Below are 23,025 nucleotides of genomic sequence, written 5' to 3'. Positions count from 1 at the left end.
AAAGGAGAGCATTTGTCTAACTCCTTATTTATTATTCACAGGCATCGAAAATCAAGCGGACGATGAATCCCCAAGTCACATCGATGCAAAGGTCATCGGGATTCCTCCAGTCGCGGGCTCTTTTTCTGCCTACAATGGATTCGATGTCCTCAGTTCAATCACAAGTTTCTCACACCCATGGGTCGCAGGCCGAGGCTGCTGGCCGTACCCCAGTAAAGTTCAAGTTCTGCCCTCTTTGCTCATATCGCAGCACGAAGCTGAGTCACGTCAAGCGTCATTTACTTTCTCACACTGGCGAGAAGCCTTTTGCTTGTCACCTCTGCGCCCACCGCTGCAACGACAGAGACAACCTTGCACGTCACGTTCTCACCCACGGCATCGATGCGCGGCATTCGTCCGAAACTCGATTTCAAGCCCCCCAGTGACGCCGCCTACATTAGTGATCTTAAAATCAAGACGTGGTGACTCGAGGATCTTACTTGCACATTGATTCCAAAAACACAAGTTCTGTGATCCTAACGCTTGAAAAAGCTCTGGAGTCCCTTCCCATTGACTCGAATAACTCCTTATATACGATCTTAATGTGGAATATTTATATCTTCGTTTACGTTTTTTATTTTAGTCTTGAGGACGGTAACATTTTTCGTCGCTATCTAAATTCTTTCTTCCTTTTACAAGTATTTTCACTTGCATACTGGAACGTTACATTGTTGATCGCCTGTCGACTTCAACGTCTGCATTTTTCCATGGAGTGGACGCATCTTGTTGTCTGGTTGGCTTAGACGGACTAGCATGAGAGCGCTTTTTAGTAAAGCCAGTTTCTTTCATATAACGGAATTGTTTATCGTTGACAGGTGTCCACCTCCACTGCACGGCTTGTCCAACCAAGTGAATCTGAAAGCAGCTTGGCCCATGATGATGTTCACCAAATGGAACTTTTGTCGACACTTTCATGGGCTGTTGGGGAAGCATCGGACGCGAGAGGCCAAGTGACTTCTTGGCTCACTGGGTCCGGCGGCAGAGAGAAGCAGTGCCCCGTATGTCCGTACAACACTCCATACGTGACGCAGTTCAAGCGCCACATGCTTTCTCACACTGGCGAGAAGCCTTTCGCATGTCATCTCTGTCCTCATCGTTGTAACGACAAAGCTAACCTCAGGAAACACATGCGGGCACACACTGGAGAGAAGCCCTTCAAATGTTCCTACTGTGATTACCGATCGAGTTATAAATGTAACCTAAAAGTACACATGGCGTCGCACATACGAAATCCTTCGGTGACCTGAACACGAAAACTTTTCGCCTGGTGCCATTCCGGGAGCTTTCAACTTTTCGAATCGTTATGACTTGAAGTCAGTCGCTGGGCATATTAATATGCAAACAAAACCTGAATGTTCGGAGAAATCCTCGTATAAAATTATTTTTCTTTGCTCTAAAATAAAATCATTGAAGATGATTTTATTGAATAATGCCATATATAATCTAGTGGTTGATCAACTATCTATTGTCGTGGAATTTTCAGTCAAGCTTATTCTCTTGTTGCAATTCTTTCGTATTTAATCTAAATATTTCGAGCTTTTTAATAAAATCTTCTAGGATTGGGCTTGATTGATTTTCTTGAAAAATTAGATTGAACTCGGAACTACTCATATGTTGCGTACGGTTGTCATCTGCATCTCGCCGTGTGCACTGAATCATTCTGGATGTAACGTAAACTTGAGATCAGATCAAGCCATAGTTGATCTTACTTTAAAATTGAAACTTGGGAGAGTTTCAATGATTTTGTTACAAGATTGAGGAGCTGTTGTTCTTGGGTTTATAGCCGTTATCAGCATCAATGTCTTGTTCTTGTCAAGGGGTAGTTAAATAATTTTCGTGCTGTTTTGCGTTTCGTGGCTGAAAGCGTGAAACATTGCGCTGCGTGACTCGTGTTTCCGTTACTAACTGCGTTCAAAGTTCGTAATTGTATGTAGCTTCCATGTGGTATTTGTTAACACTGCACGAAATACAACTTTGTACTCAGTTAAATTTCGACTTACATTGTTCGTTTAAATATTTTGGATCTCTTCTGTTGTTGCTGCAGTTATTTGGAGTAGATAGTCTAATTTATTATTTTATTTTTATGAGTAGGTGGGAGTAATTTTATTTGTAGAAGTATTTGTTTACTAATTGACTGAATTATATGCGTGGGGCCTGACGCAGCTACGATTGCTAAGACCTGCTCTTGTCGCGTGCAGGTGCGCAAGGAGGGGAAGTTAATAACGAACAGTTCATCTGCCCAGATGGCAGCGCAGAAAGTTAACAGTAACGCCACTCCAAAAGCCGATGCAGGTGCTGTGCAACGCGCTAAACAAAAGTTGCCACGTGCCATGGGTGGACGTCGCGAACGAATGAGAATTTTAAAGGTTCGGCAGTGTGGCATGTGCAACTACAGAACGCCGTACCCGTTCAACTTACGCCGCCACATGAGTATTCATGAGACCAAGGGCTCCCTTTCCTGTGAATTGTGCCCTTTTCGCACCATGAGTAAAGCCTTCCTCGAAATGCACAGACTCTCACATGCGAAGCGAGGATCATGCTATGCCTACAGTGCTCCTACAACCCATCAGAGCGCCGGCCCTAGGAATACGTCGACCACAAGTGTGAACAATTGATTCTTTGCTAACTTATCCATTACTGTCATCTAACACTGAAATGATAAAATCAGACTCAATCACGGTGTAAAAGTAAAAAGTTACGAATGAAGAAGAATTTCATCTTTGACACTAAGAAAAAAGTATTGATAAATTTTCGAAAAAGGAATTGGTAGTTTTCGAAAAACATTTTGAGTAATTCTCGATAAACGTACTGTCAAACTTTCATTTGATGTCGATTTAATTTATCGATTTGATCATGTCCAGAGTATTTTTCTGCGCGCATATCATGTGACTGGTTGCTCATGGATACTTTTAGTTTTTTTCCTCAAGAGCTGCTGTATTTACTTCCGTACTCCGATGTCCACTACTTGCGATCACGTGCGCTACCACGTGTTAGCTGTATTTACTATAACAGTTATAAGATGTCGTGATGTACGAACGTTTTCCCTAATTTTTTCCTCTGATTAAAAAACCGATTTAATATTACAAAATGGTAATACTCATAAGTGATTTGGAACACGCTTCGCGCTGTTGTATCTTATCTATGATTCTTGTTCGTATTTTTGAATTTTCTTGTCGTTCTCTGAGTTAAAAATGTTTGTTGATGATCATGGATTTTTCATTTCCTTCTCAATATATAAGGACGAGGAATTCACATGAAATACAGTATGAATCTCGTTGCTCTTTTTAGTCAAGTAACTCAACGTTTTGGACAAATTGTATGAACTGAAAATGTGGCATCTTAAATATTTGTGCGTTTGCGAACATAGAATCAGCGTCTTGTGACATACCGCTGCTGAATTTCTTGCCATCGATTATATTGCGTAAGTTTATGTATTTCATAGTCACGTTCGATGCTCTATTAAGCGAGGACGTTTTTTGGATCCATCTAACTGAAATTTTCAATGACTCATGACCACTGACGATGGAAATCTAATACGTTCACCGAGCTATCGGCTACCGCAACACTGTGGACTCTTAAGGCTATCGTGCGTACTGCTATATGCCCTGGAATCACTGTGGACATTAAAGCTTTCGTATTTCGTGGGCAGGTGGCGTCACCGCTCGAACCTCTACTCAACACGCCTGTACTAGAAGGCAACTCAGACTACTCTTCATTTGCTCGCAGCGACGGCGATGATAGAGAAAAGGAATGTTCGCTATGTTCGTACCGCACCAGCTTCTCGTCAAACCTGAGACAGCATTACATGACGCATTCAGGAGAGAGGCCGTACGCCTGCTCGTATTGTAGCTACAGATGTTCGAAGAAGAGCAACCTGCAGAAGCATCTGTTTATCCACACCGGCGAAAAACCTTTCAAGTGTTCCATTTGCGACTATCGAGCTCGTCAGAAGGTCTCTGTTCAGAGACACATTGCCACTAAACACACGTCTCACGCCGATATCTTAGAATCAGCTTGATCTTGGCCGCGATGAAATTTGCATCAAATGAATGTCGGAAAATAGCAAGTGGTCGAGTTGTATTGTAATTTTGAGGAATCTTAGGCAGTTGCAGCTAGTCACTGCTTAAATTCAATCACACGCGCGAAAATCTATTTACATAATCACTACGTATGTGGCCACGAATTCAGTCTTCGTATCTTTGGCTGAATGGGCGTGAGTGAGATTTAACGTTTTTCCCGCAACTTGTCTTTGGTCGTTTCTGAAAATCCTTTTCATATCATAGCTGTTTTGAAAAATGAAATGCTTTTTATCGCTCAAGAGCTAATTCGGTTGTCTGTTGCCGGCAGGTGGTTTCACAAGAAGGCTCTTTAGTGTCCTATCCTCCGATGCTCCAACAACTGAGCTATGGCGACTCCGACGTTGCTGTCAGTGCCGGCGGCACTTCTCTCTTGACGACGACCAACGCTATACATAGAGGCTCTTCGCGAAACCCGCTTCCACATTCGAGACGTCCCTGGATGAAGTACTGCAGGCTTTGTCCTTACAGCACTCCAATAGCGGGCAACCTTTCTCGTCATATGCTGTCGCATTCCAAAGAACGTCCATTTGCTTGCAGACTCTGTCCTTATCGCTGCAACCAAAAAGTCAACTTACAGCAGCACATGGTCATTCACACTGGCGAGAAGCCGTATAAATGTTCTTTCTGCGACTACAGGTCGTCTAGGAAAGCTACCATCCGTCATCATGAGGTTGCGATCCATCGTCTCAAGTGAAGTGAAGCGAATTCAAGTTGGGCCAAAACTGAAGTGTTATCACTAATAGAAAAACATTGGTTCTAGAATTAAGTTTACTTCGATTGGGCGAATTTCTCTCAAGTTTTACGGCTGTCATTTCAATCGAATTTTTTTGGAGAGAAGAATTCTAAGAAAATTGTCCACGACCGCACCTTTCATACAATAATTACGATTTTAGAAAGCTTCTGCAGAATTCTGCCAGTTTCATTGACTTCGAATTACGTGGATGTTCATTCGACTCGCATCATGCAATCGTAGGACTATGTTAAGCTCGCATGATGTTTACATCTTATAGTGAAGTTCATAACGTGGTCTGCTGAGACTGTTCTTCCTCTGTATTCTGACACAGTCTTGGTCTCTCTGCCTGCAGGTGGCGGCTCTGTCAGCCTGTTACAGCGCTCCTTCTTCCAGTTCCTCTTTGCTTTCCTGCCGCAAGATTTCTTTCCTCTCACTTTCCCCCATCTGCACTGGCAAACGGTCTTTCCGGCGCAATTTTTCTGATGACGAATCATCGCAGAACGTTTGTGAACGTTTTGAGACGACCAGCGGATCTGTTCAACACGCTATCAAGAAAATCTTTTCACAGTCATCTCGCCCGTTATCAGTGCAGCAGCTTGTAAAATCTGATGACGCTTCTTCTTCAACTTGTGAATTGCCTGGGCAGTTCCCCCTCAAAAGGCAAAATTCGTACCACGCGAGCGGAAGCAAATCTCCTGGCAAATGTGTAGGCGGCAATGTTCCTGGCTCTCTGCTCTCGTGCCCTCATTGCAAGTACAGCACCTTTCATCGTTCTGCAATGACGAGCCACACCCGAACTCACACAGGCGAAAAACCTTACGCTTGTTCGTTCTGTTCGTACCGCTCCAGCCAAAGTGGCAACCTTGCGACTCACTTGAAGACGCATACCGGCGAGAAGCCCTTTGCTTGCGATCAATGCTCGTACAGATCATCTCAGAGGATACATCTTGAGCGCCATATACTCACGCATAGGCCGTGAGCGTCTTCGATGGTTTCATCTACGCTTCTAAAGAGAATAACTACGTCGGAACGCTGATGTACTATTTCCATTGCAAAAACGGCCGATAACATTTATTACTTTATTTTGCGTAAGCTTCCTCGCGCTGTTCCATCTTTCAACCTGCAGTAATCTGCAAAGGAGATTTTTATCTTGAAACCATATTACGAATAAAAATCTTTCAATTGTAAAATAATTGTACCGGTGGGTTAAAACGTTCATATTTTTTCGATTTGTGTGATTTCTTCTTGGCTAAAACTATAATTCATTAGTAATTCATCGCCGAGATGCTCCTTAGCGTGGCTAATTTGGCACCATATGGCATCAAGATGATGTGTGTTTACGACCTTAAGACGAGTGATTGCGGGTGAACTTAAGAATTTGAGGTAATAAACTTGGGAAACAAATTTGAAAAGTCAGTAGACTTAAGGACAAACTCGATGTTTCTCCAATCGTAGCATAGTTTAAAAGAAGAGATTTGCTGTGTCGCTCTTCGGATGGAACGTCTCGTGTACTGTAATCTTAGTTTTTCATTATTGGAATTTAACTTGAAGTGATGTCATACTTTCCATTATACTTGTTAAATTACACGACAAGCGTCAAATCGCTGAAACAAATTTTGCGACGAGTACCTTGTTTTACGGATCTTGTATTATCACTAGTAAACATGCTGAAGTATTCTTGTTTTCTACTCACCCTGCATGTCTGAGGGCCTGCGAATTTGATTATTTGTCTGCGTCTGAGGTCGTTGAGCTGTCGAATAAGAGCCGATTGAAAATAACTTACCACAAACTCATTTAATATTCCTTACCTGCAAAGAAGATTATTTTCTGGCAGTATTGCAGCAGTTTTGACAAATTCCCCTTTATTTTCAGGCTGTGTGTAATGAGTTTCAATAGTCTTGCGTGACATTCCTTTTACGTTGCCTCTGAGAAAGTATTAAGGAGGCTTGCGCATGGATTATTAATTAGCAAGAAATGTGGCAATAACTCAAGTTACTTTTACGTGTTCCTGCAGGCATTGGATGGATTACTCGCCATTGGAGACATGGGTGCTGGAACTGCCTTGTCGAGTCCTGCAGTCGGCTCTCTGTTATCACATTCCAGCCGCAGTCCGTCCGATGCACTGGACCTAATTTGCAAATCTTCATTAACCGATCGCATTGTGGGGAAGACCAGCATCTCAACCAGCGATAACAGAACTAGAAACTCAACTCCACGGGCCAACGACAAAAATTTTACGGGACTCGCTACATCGGTGGATTGTTTACGGTCATTAGTTGAGCACACAAGTGCGGGACAGGTCGTCTCACAAGTATCCGTTTACTCATGTTCGCAATGTACGTACCATTGCCGAAACCTTAACAACATGCGCGCGCATCTCAGGACTCACACCGGCGAGAAGCCATTCGCGTGCTCCTTCTGCAGCTACAGAGCTGCGCAACGCTGCAATCTTTACACTCACAACAAGAAATATCACCACGAACATTTTTTTAAGCCATGAAGATAAAAAACAACATTCATGACAGTGTTTGTTGTTTTTACGCTTTGTTCGTAACATGCGTATTGTAACTAACACTGAATTTGCAATTAGGAGCTGATGATCTCTGATTTTCATATTTTATGGTTAGTAAACGTAGTAGTTTCCTCAAGCTATTATTAAGTGATGTCTCAAAATTATCTGCATTACACGAAATTAGCCTATGACTATGGTATTATTTTGGACTAGCTTTATTTGTTCAACCAACAGAATTATTTATTATAAAACCTAGTTTCGGAACTCTGCAAAGACGAATTTTTGCCGTACACTGGACTCGATCCCATCAGAAGCTGGATGTCTCTGGCTGGGGAGTTATTGTGCCTCTGTTAGTCGTTGCCTGCTATTGTAGTTGCCTGTTGAGCAATAGGTGCAGTGTCATACGTTTGATGAGCTCTCGCCTCTTCTTTACAGATGACAACCGCAAACACTGCACCACAACATCGTTATGGCAATCTCATCAGCTCCTCCAGCTATGATCCATTCAACTCGTCATCTTGTGCACCCTTGAGTGCAGCAACGACTGAGGCTAGCCAGGACGCGTCGACAAATTATTCTTGCCTTCATTGCCAGTACAGAAGCACTTCTCGTTCAGACCTTGATGCACACATGGAAATGCACATACAATCCCGTCCTTTTGAGTGTCATTTCTGCTCCAGAAGGTTTGGTCAGAAGGTTACTCTGAAGCGACATCTACTCATACACACTGGAGAAAAGCCTTTTAAGTGTGATTTATGTCCCTACAACGCAAGGCTCAAGTTCCATCTGGTGAACCACGTCCGACGAATGCACGCTAATGTCCAACACTCTGGTTTATTATATAAATCGGCGCTCCAATAAATAAAGCTGTGCGTGAACATAAAATTGGTTGTGAACGAACCTGGTTGAAAAATCTTACGCTTATACGTGAAAAACTAGGTCTGGAAACAGCCATTAAAGAAAAGAGCATTGAAAATTTGTACATGAAAAAACCAAATGTATCTTGAAGTGAATAATTTCGTTAAGAGTGTAGAAAACTAATGAAGGAGGAGAACAATTTCCGTGAAATAGTAATTTTTTGCACTCGTGTTCTTAATCTAAGGAATGACATTAAATGAAGACAGGACTTAAAATAAAGTCGCTTGTTCTGTGCAGATGTTCTGTGAAGGATGGAGGACTGAGTCGACTGATTCTCTCACAAGTTTACGAACTCAGAGCGGTCCGTCTCAGAAAAATTCGAGAATAAGCTCCGCCGCTGTCGACGATTGGTTTCAACAGCCCTACGGTGAAGCTTCCAACCCCGTCGAACAACCGACACTTGGTAGCGGTCCTCGGCAGCTCTTCGACGCGCAGACCTTGAAGTGCCATGTTTGCGGTCACGTCGGCGAGACGCTGGAACTCGTGAAGCAGCACTGTGCTCAACACAAGTCAGAACTATGCAGCTTCTGTTCCATCTGCAGCAGATCCTTCAGTGGCAAAGGCGCGCTGAAAAGGCATATCCTCACTCACATGGGTGTCAAGCCATACGAGTGTCGGGAGTGTGGATACAAAACCTGTCATCGCTTCAATCTCGTGCGCCACCAGAAGTCTCACCACCTCGAAGCATAACACAATAATGCGGACACCTACCATGCACTGCGAGTTGTTAGTCAATCATTCCCCACTGTACGCGATGATGGGTGTAGTTTAATGTTACTTAATGCGTAACATTCAAATGACTGTGTATTTGATTCTGCCGCGTAGATTGCACACTTTGATTAAAATAACCGAATGCTCATTTGACTTGGAAGGCACTGCTGTAATTTGTATCGCTTACTGGAATCTTGTAAAGAAGTCGTTTGATGTCTCGTCCTGTTTTGGTTCGACACGCACGAAAAATGTTGAAATCTTCATGAAACTTGTAGTATTAACTTATAGACCTTCCTTTCGGATCGAAGAATGTAAATCCGTTTGTTAGGAACATTTTACGAGGTCGATATTAAAAGTTTCTGATCTTTCAGACCATCGCTTCTTCATTAACATACAACACACGAGAATGAGTTAATTAAAGACCTACTGCACCAAACGTTGCCTAAATCGCTGCTGCTCTCCCACAGATCGTAACTTCTTGGACCGCCCCGTCTGTTGATGGATCTACTGGTGGTGGCTGCCAGATCCACAAATGTTGCTTCTGTGCGTACACATCCCGGCATCGAATCAACGTCGAAAACCACATCCGCACTCACACCGGAGAGCGTCCTTTCAAGTGCCACTTGTGCTCGGCCGGCTTCTCGCAGAGGAGCAACTTGAAGCGGCACATCAGGACGCACGGTCTTAGCAAGGACTGCCTGCTTTTGCAGAGCCAAGAAGATGCTCGCTTGCTTGGTACTGCTCCTCTCGATGTATCTCAGAACAACTCTGTGGCTGCCAACGTTTCTTTATGGCAACCCGCACATAGCGATCGACACTGACCATCTTGAACGAGACGCCAAGTAATAAAATTGATGCAATCCAAATGGAAAATTTGTGGAGCTCATATTAAAGGAATGTGCGTTGTTAATGATGCGAGAACTCAGTTGAAAGCAGCAGGCCCGCTATTAACAACTGAGATCTCTACTCGCTTAAGTTTCAGATTCGAGCAAGCTAAACGGACGAGCATTCATCGATGCTTTTGGGGGTCATGTTTGTTGGTAACCGCATGCGTGTGCTCAAACAATAGGAATGATGAAGTAGCAATATTAAAGATGGTCTTCATGAGCTCCGTTTTTGCCGTCAGGTGGCGGATCACGTTACGTTGGAGCGCACAGAAGACTTGGCGAGTCTTCTACCCTCGTCAAACTTGATCCAGGGCCCCAGCGGTGCTGTTTTCGGTGACCAAGCTGCATTGGGATTGGCCTATGGAGCCTCATCACCCATGAAGACCATGGCCCTTGCAGCACACGACGTGAACCTAAGAACAAACCTTGCTGGCACGGTCCTGAGGTGCAAGTATTGTTCCTACTCTACTGCGGTCTGGGCGAACCTCTCCAAGCATATGGAGACGCACAACTCCATGAGGCGGTTCGCTTGCGATCAATGTCCTTACCGAAGCTCACAAAAAGTCAATCTACAGCGGCACAAACTAATTCACTCCGGAGACAAGCCCTTCGCTTGTCCTTACTGTCCTCAAAGAGCTAGGCAGAAAATTCACATAGATAAGCACATTGCCGTTGCGCACAGCCAGCTTAAATTGGACGAAAGTAATATTTCTGTCGCGCAATAAATGTTTTGTAAAGATAGTGCATCTTTGATTTATCTATTTTAGTGATCATCGCTGCCTTGTTTTGTAAATCATCAGTAGTTATCATTTATGCTGGTGTTATGAATACGTTGTATGCAGTTTAGCTTTTTCCACGTTTTTAAGCGTGCTGTTTTTAGCGCATTTTCTCATATATGGAAAAAAATGCACTATTGTGCTCGCCATGTCCGTCCGTCCGTCTGTCTGTCCGACCGTTACTTCACGTTTTCGTCGACGAGAAAATGCACTCTCTGTCACTCACTGCAATGAGTACTGAGTTATATTTTTTCCATAATGTTTATTCCTAATATCTTGGACAAAGGAATAATTAAATGAGTTTTAATGCGCTAACTTTATTTTTTGATTATTTATTACCAACTTCATTCTAACTTTGAGATTAGTTACATCAATTTTAACTTTGATTGGAATATTACTCAATTGCTCTAATGCGTTAAATAATCAGACGATGATACGATTAGAAAACATCAGCTTGGCATTCGTACGGAAATTCGATCAGCATTATTTTACTGCGAATGGAAAGCCATGTCTGTTACTATTCATGATGTGATGATAAAGGTGTAAATACACACATTACTGAAACTTGAGTTTGATTTATTCCTAAATCGATTTCGTAAGCTTGATGAAATAATCCCATGATTTCGATCATTCTGTTTGTATCGACGTAAAGTTTTTGCTTGATCGGAAACACGTTTGAGAAATTAGAAGCATACGAATTTTATTATCTTGACGCACGTTCATGAAGGATTCGATAAACCTTCACAGTGTCCGATTGAGGAGAAGGAAGTACTACCGTGGGCCGCCACCAAGACTGACAGGTAACCTATCCATTATTGAGACTACGAAAGCATGTCTGTGAATAAATTTTCGTTGGTGCTTTCTTGTTCATTTTATTTGCGTTTTTGCACTTTAATGATCATGTCCTGATTAACTTCCTCGTATTGGACAGTGGACACCTTTTAGTTATTTTATTGCTAAGTCTGCGTTTATTTCCTGGAAAGTTTTGTATTTTTTTTTTACATACAGAAGATTCCAGACTAAATAGGCTGATTTGCTTTCGTCTTCAGGGATCGGCGGTTGAAAGGCGTTACTTGCAGCATGGCATCCTTGGAGAAGCTGGTCATGAATCTGAGGTCGACGTAGAAAGACTGAAGACGCACGCCTGTCACCTCTGCTCCTACAGATCGCGACAGAAAGTTCACCTCGAAAATCACTTGCGCACCCACACGGGAGAAAAACCTTTCGCGTGCCATAAATGCCAGTTCAAGTTTTCACAGCGCGGAAATTTGCAACGTCACATGAAGACACACGAACGATCACCTAACAAGCTGATATCTTGCACCGTATGCGGTCTAAACTTCAGTCATCCTTCAAATCTCGAGCGCCACATGACAGTCCACAACAAGCTCGTGTACCCCTGCCCATACTGTGCGCACAAGACCGCCTTGCAAGCCGACCTCCTCGCGCATGTCCAAACCAAACATCCTGACTTGCCCTCACTTGTGCACCTCAGGCTCTCATCTCAGTAACGAGTTCCCTTTGCACTGTGGTTTTCTGGATAACATGGATTATGCGGAAATTGGTAATCTCAATGCCTATGTGCAATATCTTTCTAGTCTCCGAAGTGCAATGGAAAAACTTCCAAAAGTATCTGTTTAAAACATTTTGTAGGTATAGGTGGAGTGTTACAATCGATGATTCTTCTACAACATTCTAATTCAGTATGTGAAACAAGACGATATACTATCTTTCTGTACTGCCAGACGTTCTTTGTTGTTGTAATGTCAGATCCCTAGTGTTAGTCATTTGCATAAACGACGCTTTCGAACTGACTACTAAGGCTATTGGGACGGTGACTCCAGCATCCCTCTTGCAAAAATTTCTGTGAAATTTTTTTGAAACCTTCGATAGACACTGAGCAGCGGTAGCACATTTCTTGTTTCTGGTCGCAGATATTATAGAATTGTTTTACTCATGGATTGCAAGTGACTATACCTTATCTGTCTGCAGACTGTGGGCATCATGGCGCAACCTCATCTGGTGTCATCCGATCCTCTGCTGTCTCTATGCCAGTCCATCGATGAGCTCGCACCGACCTCCCTCAACCCAACCACATTTGCTGGCTTGTCCTCGCGGTCAAATTCTACTCAACGTTCGTCACTAAAGTCCACTACTATTGCCTCTACTTCACAGGCTAGCCAGTCGTATCTCAATGACGCTTCGTACTCTCGACATAGAAAAACTTTCTCTTCATACGACCTTTCAAGCTTCTCACTAAACAAAACATTTGGTTCCTTGGCCTTTACTTACCAATCATCCTTGGAGGGTCGAGGAGGTGCGCCTAAAACGCTGCACCAATGTCCTCATTGTCCATACCAGTCACCGAAGCGGCAGCATCTTGAGTATCACATCAGGCGGCACACTGGCGAGAAGCCCCATGCTTGTCCCCACTGCACCTACCGAGCGGCCCACGAGAGCAACATGCGACGTCACGTCACTCTGCATCACAGGTGAAATAAAGCAGCAGTCTGCATTAGATGACCAAAATCGAACACTCAGCATCACAGATGACAAAAAAAAGTACTCTCAGCATGACATGCAATGACAAGAAAGTATCCTTTGTCACACTCGACGATGCACAGTTCATAATAGTGACAAAAATATTTCTCTCAACATCAGACATTACTATATCAAGGCACCCCACATCGCTGGCGATGAACACGATATACTTAGCACCACAGCGACGAAAACTATATACTTTGCCTCACAGTAACGATGAAAAGGAACTTTGCATCACGTGGCGGTAACAATGCCAGAGCAATGGGTGACAGAGGTGACGAAACCCTTGCCCTCGGCATCATAGACGCATTGTATTAGAGGTGACCGGAAAATCCACAAGTGTTCATCGCATGGCAGTGATCGCTCGGCGTCTATGAAATTTAGAGATAACTTCTTTATATGTATGCCGGTTTCGCATCGTCATGCTATCAATTTAAAGATGTTGTTGGGAGAAATCACTCGGATAGAAACTGCCTAAATAGAATTAGGGGGAGGGAGATTTATGAACTACTACTTGTTTCCCCAAGTGAGTCAGTATGAACACAATAAAGAGTATTCTGCGTTGCAGTCACGCTCTGAATCAGCGTAAGTATTAAAAGTAGGCGACTTCTGGGCAGCCAATGCCATTATTTTCGTCGTTAGACTTCTCTCGACAGTACGATTGTAATTAAAAATGTGGTGGAATAATGCCTTATCAATCAGACTGTTAGTCAGCTCACTTGAATGCAGGTTTCGTGGTTTTCCAATGACTTATGGGTTTTATAACAATGTAAGTAATCGAAGTTATAAGGATTTTGCATGTGTGTAGCATCTTTACCGGTCAGTGTTACGGCATTTATTGAGGATTCTATATCACATTTTAATTACAATAAACCAATGTTTTCTAATAATTTGTTTCCATAAATATTCCGTTAGAAAGTTTCTGAAATGCGGAAAAGTAATTAGTCATTACTGGTGGAAACTAACTGTGTGAAACTGAAACCAGCTTGTTTTATAAGTCAGAAGATCATCACAACAATCGTAGCTCTCTTGCGTGCTGAAATCTCATTTTAACCTTTTAAGCTGGCATCTAAATGCGGATGATACCGATGCCAAAAACTTTTGACCCCAACACTTTTAGCTGCAGTTGGAGCAGAAATTTTTTACAAAACTTCCCGTCGTCATTGAGACCTTCGTTTTGTTCATGATCATCTAGTTTTTAAATTCTTATGAATGTGGCTTCCCGGTGATCATTAAAATTTATCTTAGAAAATTCTTTGTGAAAGATAACATTGCGGAATTTTTCAGAGCGTCTTCTCCCGGAGGATTCATGGCGACGCCTTCGTCCAGCCAAACTTCCTCGGAAGACGCGACGACCTCAGCCGCGACCAACCCAGCAGCAACGAGCTCCTTAGCGGCGCCGCTACCCACGTGACCGAACCTCTCGTCGGCCGACATGCGTTTGTGGGCGAGGATTCCGTGATGCTCACGTGCTCCTTCTGTTCCTACACCACAAGAAACAAGTACCACTTGAGATATCACACGCGCACTCATACGGGGGACAAGCCATTCCAGTGTCCTCACTGCAGTCACCGGGCTTCCCATCAGAGCAACCTGAAGAGACATATCATCACTCACTTCAACCAGAGTTAGGCTTGGGTTAGAAAATTCAGTTTCAATTGTGAATCGGTGAATTTATGAATCTCAATGTACACTACAATCTATCTTTAAAATACCTTGTACTCGAACACGCAGATCATGTTATGGTATTGGACTAGAGCTACATCGGAGCTAGGAACTGATCGCTACCTGACACCTAGTTACCTAGAACTGATACCTAGTTCTGAGCAGCTATGTCCCAATGGTATAACAGTTTCTCTCGTGTGTCATGTTATCGTGTGAATTTCGCGGTACGTAGTTTTTGTACAGTCAGCAGTATTAAGTAGAACAATTTTGTCTTATCGTTGATCATTTGTTATTAAGAGATGTAACTTCCCATATCGCAGCCAAATGCTTTGATGGAGTCAAGCCGTAAGTTTTGGTGCAACTTAGAATACAAGACCTACTTCGAGAATATCCATACTACGAACCTGAATACATACGTTAATTTCAACGTTCTGCAAGGGTGAACTGACAAATCTTTGATGCTATTATTTAAATAATTTTAACAGGCTTGATAAAACTTTTATAAACTAAGTAGACCATAAACTTCACTATAACTATAAAAAATAAGCAATTACTCATGCAATAGTCATGCGCCAACCTTATAAAGTTTTTTCATAACCTCGTTACGTTTAAATAATTGCTTAATGCAGCATCAGACGAAATGAAGTAACGAAGATTTATCAAGTCTTGTTCTCTGATGTCGATCCGTACCTTATTTTAGTAGTGTACCATATTGATAAAATTACATAATATAACTGTTCACCAATTCGAAGACGGGATGCGTAATTCATCAGTTCACCAATGCTGAGACTCCTGCATTATTAAACAGTTAACCTCGCTATGAAGTTCGTCAGTTCATTTACGCTGAGATTTCTGCATTCAACAGTTAACCTCGCTAAGAAGTTCAACAGTTCATTCACGCTGAGACTTTCTACATTATTCAACAGTTAACCACGCTATGACTTACTGCAATTCTCAACAGTTGACTCACTGCATTATTCATCAAATAATCTAAGTCAATACGAGTTTCATTACCGATACATGATTCTTTCCTGTTATATGTACGATACTATCATGTATATTTGTATTTTTAGCTTTGTACTATAGGAACGGCTTTCGAGCAAAGTAAAATATACGTTACAACAATTCGTGGACTGCCGTGCTGTCTAGTCCTCAGTGCAGATTTACAATCTTCTGGTTCCTTTTCCTTTTTTTTTGCTAGCGTTTATAACTTTATATATAGGGCAATTCAATTGTTTTCTGAGCGGTTGTTCCAATATATATTTTTTAATTGTGATTTTTTTACTATTTTCTGTTCGGTAGCAGTGGCTCTGGAACTTGTGATTGGTAATATTTTTTGAGCGTCAATGCGGGAGTAGTTTCAGCTTAACTTTATTTTTGTTCTTCGAAGGGCCCACTGTTTATTGTTTAAATTAAATTAAATTCCGGAAAATTCTTGTGCAAAATTTCTGACTCAACGTTCAGTTCGTTGAAACGACTTCAAAGATCCTTTTTATAACCAGTAGAGAACTGATTATCTAGAACAGGATGTATCTTCTTACTTTTTGTTCGCCATCTCCTGATGGTTCTGAAATTGTTCTTGCTGTTTTGTGGACATTCTATCAATAAACTTGTGTCGAAACATTGTATTTCTTATTTTAACGTTCTGAAGAACCTTTGTGCGTTGAATTACATATCTGGCCTGAATGTGGAAATACTTATTTATTAATTCAACAATGTACTCTAGTATTCATTGTGTATCCATCAATCAAAATTTGAGTAACAGAGTTCCCAATTTTTTTTTTTTTTTTTGACAGAGTCAAATTTTGGACTTGGGTCTGCTTGAAAAAACTCGGAACGCAGCCTCAGGAGCGCTGCAAGCGTCCGGTCTGTGGCCGAATGTCGCGGAAGTTGATGCGTCTGCGATGCCGCAGGACCTTGCGTCGCTGTCTCCGTTCAAGGCTAAGCTTTTATCGTGTCATCTGTGCCCCTACCAAACCCACGTTAGCACCAACTTTCGGGTGCACATGAGGAAGCACACTGGCGAGAAGCCTTTTGAATGTCCTCACTGCCCCCACCGCTCTTCACACCTCACTAACATGCGGCGGCATGTACAGACTCATCTCAAGAACTCATCATAATTGCGGGCTCGTAGAACTTGTTATTCTCATTAGCTAGGTTCAGCCTGTGCTGTTGTATTTTTGTAAGTAAATGAGCAACATTCTGTTGTAAGTAAATGACTTTGTTGTAAGTAAATGATGAGAATTTTACGGTTGTTTTGGTCATTGCGAAGACATTTATTCCCCCATTTGAAAAGTTTTTCCATTGTGAATACCGTCATTTGGAAGCGATATCGAATCGAATTAAAATTCATTGAAGCAAATGAATCGCTTCAAACAGTTCGTCCATGTCTGGTGACAAACTATCAAATGTCTGTAGCACTTTTTTTATTATAACCTGCTAAACCGAAGAATTTCAGACACTTCCTACTTGTAATAAAAAAATCATGAAAACTCAACCGATTATCTCGCCCATTGTATGACGTTCGCGAGACTACAGAAACGTGTGCATCTTGGGGACAGTCCAAAGAAAATTTTCCCAATTCATTTGACACAAGGATTCGTGAGTGACCGCAACGCTTATCTCGATCCATTAGCAGTTGATTCATAAACTACTCGTGGTCGCAGTTCTACGTGGATGTCACTACAATCGAGCTTTAAAGGTTCGCTAATGGAAGTTGTGAAGCTTTTTTTTTGTTCTTACTTAACCTTATTCCTGTCCAATATGTGATAGTACGTTTCGAAAATCCAGTTTGCTTTGTTTTCTGTGCTTTAAATAATTGAAAGTTTATGAATTAATTTTTTATGCATGAGAAATTATGCTTCCACAGCTTGGTAACCCATAATTCGTTGTTTAACTTTTTTCTTGTATCGGCAGGTATTGTTCCGGAACGCCTCTCGTGGATCAACCGCGTGGTCATCACCATCACTGCAGAACTCCGTGTCAGAGGGGCGATCTGTACATAGAAATGATTTTACCAAAAACATCACGTCACGCTCAATAATTGCTGCTAAAGTCTCTGACATATCAACGTCCAATGAATCTCGTCTGAAGCGTTACCACTGCCCATACTGCGAATACTCTTCGTACGTCAAGACAAACTATAAGACTCACATTAGAGTTCACACTGGAGAGAAGCCGTTCTCTTGCTCCATCTGCCCCTACAAGTCTGCACAGAAAAGTCATCTGAATCGTCATATGCTAACCCACGCAACATCTCATCTCAATGCTCGGAGTATACCGCCCGTGCCTCCTGCATCCCTCTAAGGTGGATCTGGTGTGTCGAGAGGCATTTACTTTACTTGAATTGTTGGTGCTTGTAATGTACTAATTCATTCGTCCCAGCAATAACTGGGTGGAAATTAGCATATGAAACTCACTCGGTTTCTTAAATTCAAGTCGCGGTAAAATTGGTGTGAAACGCTTAAAAGAAGAGAATAAGTACAGTCCGATTCCCGCTAATGTTGTAGTTTCAGCCGAAATATAAAATTCACTCGTGCATGGAACTCCGATTCGCTTCACGTGGCGAGCATAGCTACCTCTCCGATTTATTTTAATGCAAGTTGACTGCCAAAATTTTAAAATTCTTAGGTTGGCTGAGTTGAAATTATAAAAATATTGCCAATTATCCTTGCTGGCATTTGGAAGAAGGGGAGGATGTTTCTTGTGACGGAAATTTTGGGTGCGTCTTCCTGGAGTACCTTGGCTGCGAACGCTTTACCACAATGGTCCATTATTTGAATAGCTTTGTGATTCCTGTTAACAATTTCGCCGTACTTCCACATAATAAATTGAAAGAACTTTCTTGTAATGCTTTCGCATGCTAAATAATATGAGTATTTTTTATGCCCAACTGTAGCCGAGATTTACATGAATAGTCACTGCCTGCACTGTGTCGCACCCTCGGCACCTGTCAGCATGGCGCTTTGATCCAGTTCACATTTTAAGAATTCGCACCAGTATGACGAAATGTAGTTGTATATATCTGTCAAACTGTCAAAGTATTTGTTCAGGTTATAAAAAAATTATTCCATATCATTTAAATATGCGAATGATTGCATTAGAAAGATTGTCGTTATTCACAACGTTTAATGAATCTCTCTATGTTCCGCAGGTGCCTAATGACGACAAAGCACATGTAACCGCACAAGAAAGAAGCTTCCTATATTGGCCTCCTCGTGGCAGTCTCCAGATTATGCCCGTCCGCTCAACGAACGACAACGCATTCACTTCAAAATCTGAATTGACCAACCGCAATCCATCGAACCTCACAAACGATATTAACTTGGACATCCTCCAAATGTTTAGCCCGTCTGCACCCTATGAGGGAAGCGTACGAGAGCCTAAGAAAATGCTTAGCTGTTCTTACTGTTCGTACAAAACTTCCGTCAAAACTAACCTTCGTGTACACGAGCGCACACATACTGGGGAAAAACCGTACACGTGTCCTCATTGTGACTACCGTTCATGCCAGGCATCAAACCTCAAAAGCCACCTCATTCGACACGCAACGGATGTAATTAACGGACCTCCACAGTAATCGCGCTGTTGCTCTTTGTTACATGGATAGGTTAGTGTACATTACGGAGTTGGTTAGAATTGGAACGCAAGAAGCAGAACCATCGGAGTATTTTGGCACAGCATCGATAAGGATCAAGCAGTTACAAAAACTCAATTTTAATGATCAATCTGTGCGTTTAATTAACGACATCCTAATTGTTTATTTTTTCCGTTATTCAATAATGATTCAATACTTAGTGAACCTAAGTCATTGAAAAACATGGCGTTAGTTACTACAGTGCCTCTTGCATTTCAATATCTGCCAAAATATGCGTCGCAACGGCATCATAAAAGTATCCCAATTAATTTTTCAAGTCGTCGATAAAACTAGTATGTATGTTGCAGGAATTTTTTTGTGGAAAGGTCGCGTATCACGTTTTAGTGACGATTCTGTTCATTTCAAAAGAGAAGTTAAACCTGTTGAAGTTTTTTTTTTTTAACTTCCTGACGAATTGAATTGAATGTCGTTCATTTCTTAAGAAAGACGCTTGTCTTAAATGGACAGATCACGATACATGCCATTGATTCTAGTTAATTTTTGTTAACCGTGTTAAGGTATGGATAAGCTCTTCGTCTGCACTCTGTCTAAATCGGAAATTCTTATATGATATTTTATGTTCTCGACTTTGGTAGAAACTGTCTTGTATTGCTGCTCGTTACAATAAAAGGATTTTTCAATTACATTACTCGTTTTCTTGCGTGAATTATGGTTAAATTGGTTTTAGTCTGTGTTTCTGTAGGATTACAGTATTAGCATGTAATCATTATTTTTGGATGATGAAAAAGCATTATTAAAACTGTATTTCTAATTAACGGCTATCTTGCCGGTCGCAGACAAGTACAGGAAACAAACTCCTCTGCCCCAAAAATGATCAGTATAATAGGCCGGCTGTGGCTTCTCTGTTGCAGATTCCATGGGACGAACCTGTCAACTCCGACGTGATGCCCGGCAGTGGCGCTGATGCTGCGGGAAGGCGCTCATGGCGGCCTGTTGGGCGCCCCAGGAGTAATTTTCTGAAGAGCCCGAATGTTAAGAAATACGCTTGCTTATCTTGTACCTACACAACGTCCCTGAGAAGTCATTACGTTCTCCATTTACGTACACATAGTGGAGAGAGACCTTACCAATGTCATGTTTGTTCGTACAAATCATCTCAAAAAGCAAATTTAAAAAGGCACATGCTGATGCATGGAAATGTATTTGCCAATGCCACGTAATATGAATTACATGTAGTAGAGGGCCTTGAATATAGAACACAACTTAGGTTAATTTCTTCGCTAGCGTTGGTTCCATCGAATTCAGTAGGACACATTTATTTCGTTGCGATTTTTCTCCTATATATCGCCAGGCTCAATTTTTTCCACTTCATCGTCTCCTGATATTGATTTTCTATTTTTGTCAGCTCCAAGAGATCCTGTTAATAATTAATTTTTACGTTTTCGCTGTCGATTAGATGAACTAGACTAGAAAGTTTAAAACGTGTAACTGAAAATTTTATAAACTTCATGCACTCTTAAATGATCGAAGTAAAATAAATATTCGTCAGCGAAGTTTTAAAATGGTAATCACACTAACCGTACAAAAGCGTACCCGCTGAAGTTCAATTCATGGCATTTCAATTCTTGTCATCTCCATTATGCTGGGAAAATCAGGTAAAACACCAAACCATAAATGGTACCAGGTGAGCCAGTAATAAACTAAAATACTAAAATAAAGACGGGATGACGTGAACTTTGAAAGCAAAGGGCCGATATATATTCAAGAATTATTTAGGGGACGGAAACTCCGTATTAAATTCGATTTCCGGCACATGAGCCATTTGACTGTACTGTGAAAATCACTAGAAAAAAATTAGCAACGATTCTATGTCTCAAAGATTCGTAAATAATTTTCAACATGCTATTTGTATACGCAATTGTTGAGTCACATTTTATGAAATATTCTGTATTAAATGAAATTGAGGAAAAGGAATTGTCAATGTCAATTTTATGTAGAAACAACCATACCAGGCATTCTTGATGGATACGACGCCATTCTGAGATGCTTGGCGTGGGTACGTTTCAGCGACGCAGGCAGCCAGGCACATTAACTTCATTATTGATTTCTAATCTGACAGATCGCGTGCCAATGTATGGCCAGTTATGAGGCTCCAGGCTGGACCAGGCATATGGTTGTGTAGAACAAATTATTTCATTCCTATTGAAGAATTTATCATGCACGTGAACCAGAAATTACATCTTACATGAAATTTTACACAATGTGCTTTCAGTAACCTAACCATTAAGTTAGTATCAACCACAATCTTTCCTTACTAAGTAGGTAAATGTATTAGCGCTAACTTCCAGCATGGAATTACAAGTGCAATAGGCAGACTGACCTAATTAATGTTTGGACAAATGAGTGTTTATGTAAGCAACATAGGCTAATAGTGAGTTTTAGCTAGTGACTAATACCTACATCAATTCAAATGAGTCTGAGCTAGTCAAGTTCCATCCATGATCCATTTGATACACTTTGACAATTTGATAGGTAGGTACACAATGAAAAATGAAAATGGTGGACACAAAATCACAATTCACAATCACAAATAACACAATATTTGACAAGAAACAATTAAACATGGAAGCGACTCAAGCGGTTATTCAATCATCAATCCAATGAAGTGGCAATGCTGACTTTTTATACCTTTTGTGAATCCTAGAGCATAATTAAAATTTAAACCAATAGATTATAGAGTGTTAGCCTAATGCCTATGCCTATGGATACCAGTATTGTCATAGGCTAGCCTTCTTATAAATTTGAAACAATTTTGATGTTTTAAATATAGGTATTTTGAAATTCAAAAATGGAGTGGTTTTGATGAAATTTAATTTTTGTCACTACTAGCCAGTTGGCAGTTGCCACTAGGCACTAGGCTAGCCCACTACTCACTAGCTACTTCACTAGTGACTATTCACCAATATGAACTAAACTTGAATGAAATACCTAATAATGTCTCGTGGCATGATGGCAGACTCTGAGACTCATGCTAGGCCTAGCTACCTACTTTACAAAGCAGAGTTTACTGTTTACTATTGTGAGTTTGTGACACTGTGACACATAGTGACCACTGACAAACCAGTGATTTTTTAGAATCAGTTTATTTTCTATTTTCTCATTTACTCAAGATTTAAAGTTTAAACTAATATCGTATGTAATCATGCTGGTATCCACAATACTTTGCTGGGCTATGTATAGGAGTTAAATAATGGCATTCTAAATGCCTTCTCAACTTGCAAGCTCTCAAGAACCATGTACCTATGTAATTAGGCGCAGTGGCCAAAAATGGGAGGGGGATGGTTGCGCTGGTCCCACTATGTGGCATGCATTGTCTCTCTTTGGATCTCAATATTTTATCACTAGATGGCCAAGACCTAGTGTTTTTGCAGTATTTCGACACGCAAATGTATGACGTCACCATTTCAACCATCAATGAACGCATGGAACTAAAAGCTTAATATAAAGGAAAAACTAGAGAAGTGACGGAATTTCCTACAATGTCGGAATATACCGCGTTTACCCTAC

At 41.4% G+C, this 23,025-nt stretch overlaps 4 protein-coding genes across 12 annotated transcripts in view; all 4 read left to right on the top strand.

Annotated features, from left to right (window-relative positions):
* LOC108679105 (longitudinals lacking protein, isoforms H/M/V) overlaps positions 1–12,181 on the top strand; it is a 75,927-nt gene extending 63,746 nt beyond the window's left edge. Inside the window, exon 6 of one of the 9 annotated variants that reach the window (XM_047884494.1) lies at positions 11,705–12,181. In XM_047884494.1, the coding sequence (XP_047740450.1) occupies positions 11,705–12,166 (462 nt within the window). In that variant the 3' untranslated portion in view covers positions 12,167–12,181. The other 8 variants (XM_047884491.1, XM_047884509.1, XM_047884496.1 and 5 more) reach the window with 8 other exon arrangements.
* On the top strand, positions 4,219–5,197 carry LOC108679109 (zinc finger protein 513). The gene is made up of 2 exons (XM_018167637.2): positions 4,219–4,252; positions 4,387–5,197. The coding sequence occupies exons 1-2, from the start codon at positions 4,247–4,249 to the stop codon at positions 4,810–4,812; spliced, it is 432 nt and encodes a 143-aa protein (XP_018023126.1). The 5' UTR covers positions 4,219–4,246; the 3' UTR covers positions 4,813–5,197.
* Positions 12,153–14,670, top strand: LOC108679106 (zinc finger protein 219). Its single transcript, XM_018167634.2, has 3 exons — positions 12,153–12,219; positions 12,648–13,147; positions 14,484–14,670. Exons 1-3 carry the CDS (start codon positions 12,208–12,210, stop codon positions 14,608–14,610), a joined length of 639 nt encoding a protein of 212 aa, XP_018023123.1. The 5' UTR covers positions 12,153–12,207; the 3' UTR covers positions 14,611–14,670.
* Positions 14,671–18,059: 3,389 nt separating this feature from the next.
* LOC125179162 (zinc finger protein 536-like) lies at positions 18,060–20,143 on the top strand. Its single transcript, XM_047884517.1, has 2 exons — positions 18,060–18,177; positions 19,015–20,143. The coding sequence occupies exons 1-2, from the start codon at positions 18,127–18,129 to the stop codon at positions 19,438–19,440; spliced, it is 477 nt and encodes a 158-aa protein (XP_047740473.1). The 5' UTR covers positions 18,060–18,126; the 3' UTR covers positions 19,441–20,143.
* The last annotated feature ends 2,882 nt before the right edge of the window (positions 20,144–23,025 follow it).

This window comes from Hyalella azteca, unplaced genomic scaffold (genome assembly GCF_000764305.2).
Source record: "Hyalella azteca isolate HAZT.00-mixed unplaced genomic scaffold, Hazt_2.0.2 contig15466, whole genome shotgun sequence".
Taxonomy (NCBI): domain Eukaryota; kingdom Metazoa; phylum Arthropoda; class Malacostraca; order Amphipoda; family Hyalellidae; genus Hyalella; species Hyalella azteca.
Note: the sequence above shows the minus strand (reverse complement) of the source record. Positions and strands in the feature narration are given on the sequence as shown.

What these genes read in the sequence shown, in the direction of transcription:
- LOC108679106 (XM_018167634.2), top strand. An exon ending in CACGTCACTCTGCATCACAG is followed by an intron (nt 13,148 to 14,483) that starts GTGAAATAAAGC and finishes GGAATTTTTCAG; the next exon opens with AGCGTCTTCTCCCGGAGGAT.
- LOC125179162 (XM_047884517.1), top strand. Translation starts at nt 18,127, where the DNA reads ATGCTCGGAGTATACCGCCCGTGCCTCCTGCATCCCTCTAAGGTGGAT. An exon ending in ATCCCTCTAAGGTGGATCTG is followed by an intron (nt 18,178 to 19,014) that starts GTGTGTCGAGAG and finishes TATGTTCCGCAG; the next exon opens with GTGCCTAATGACGACAAAGC.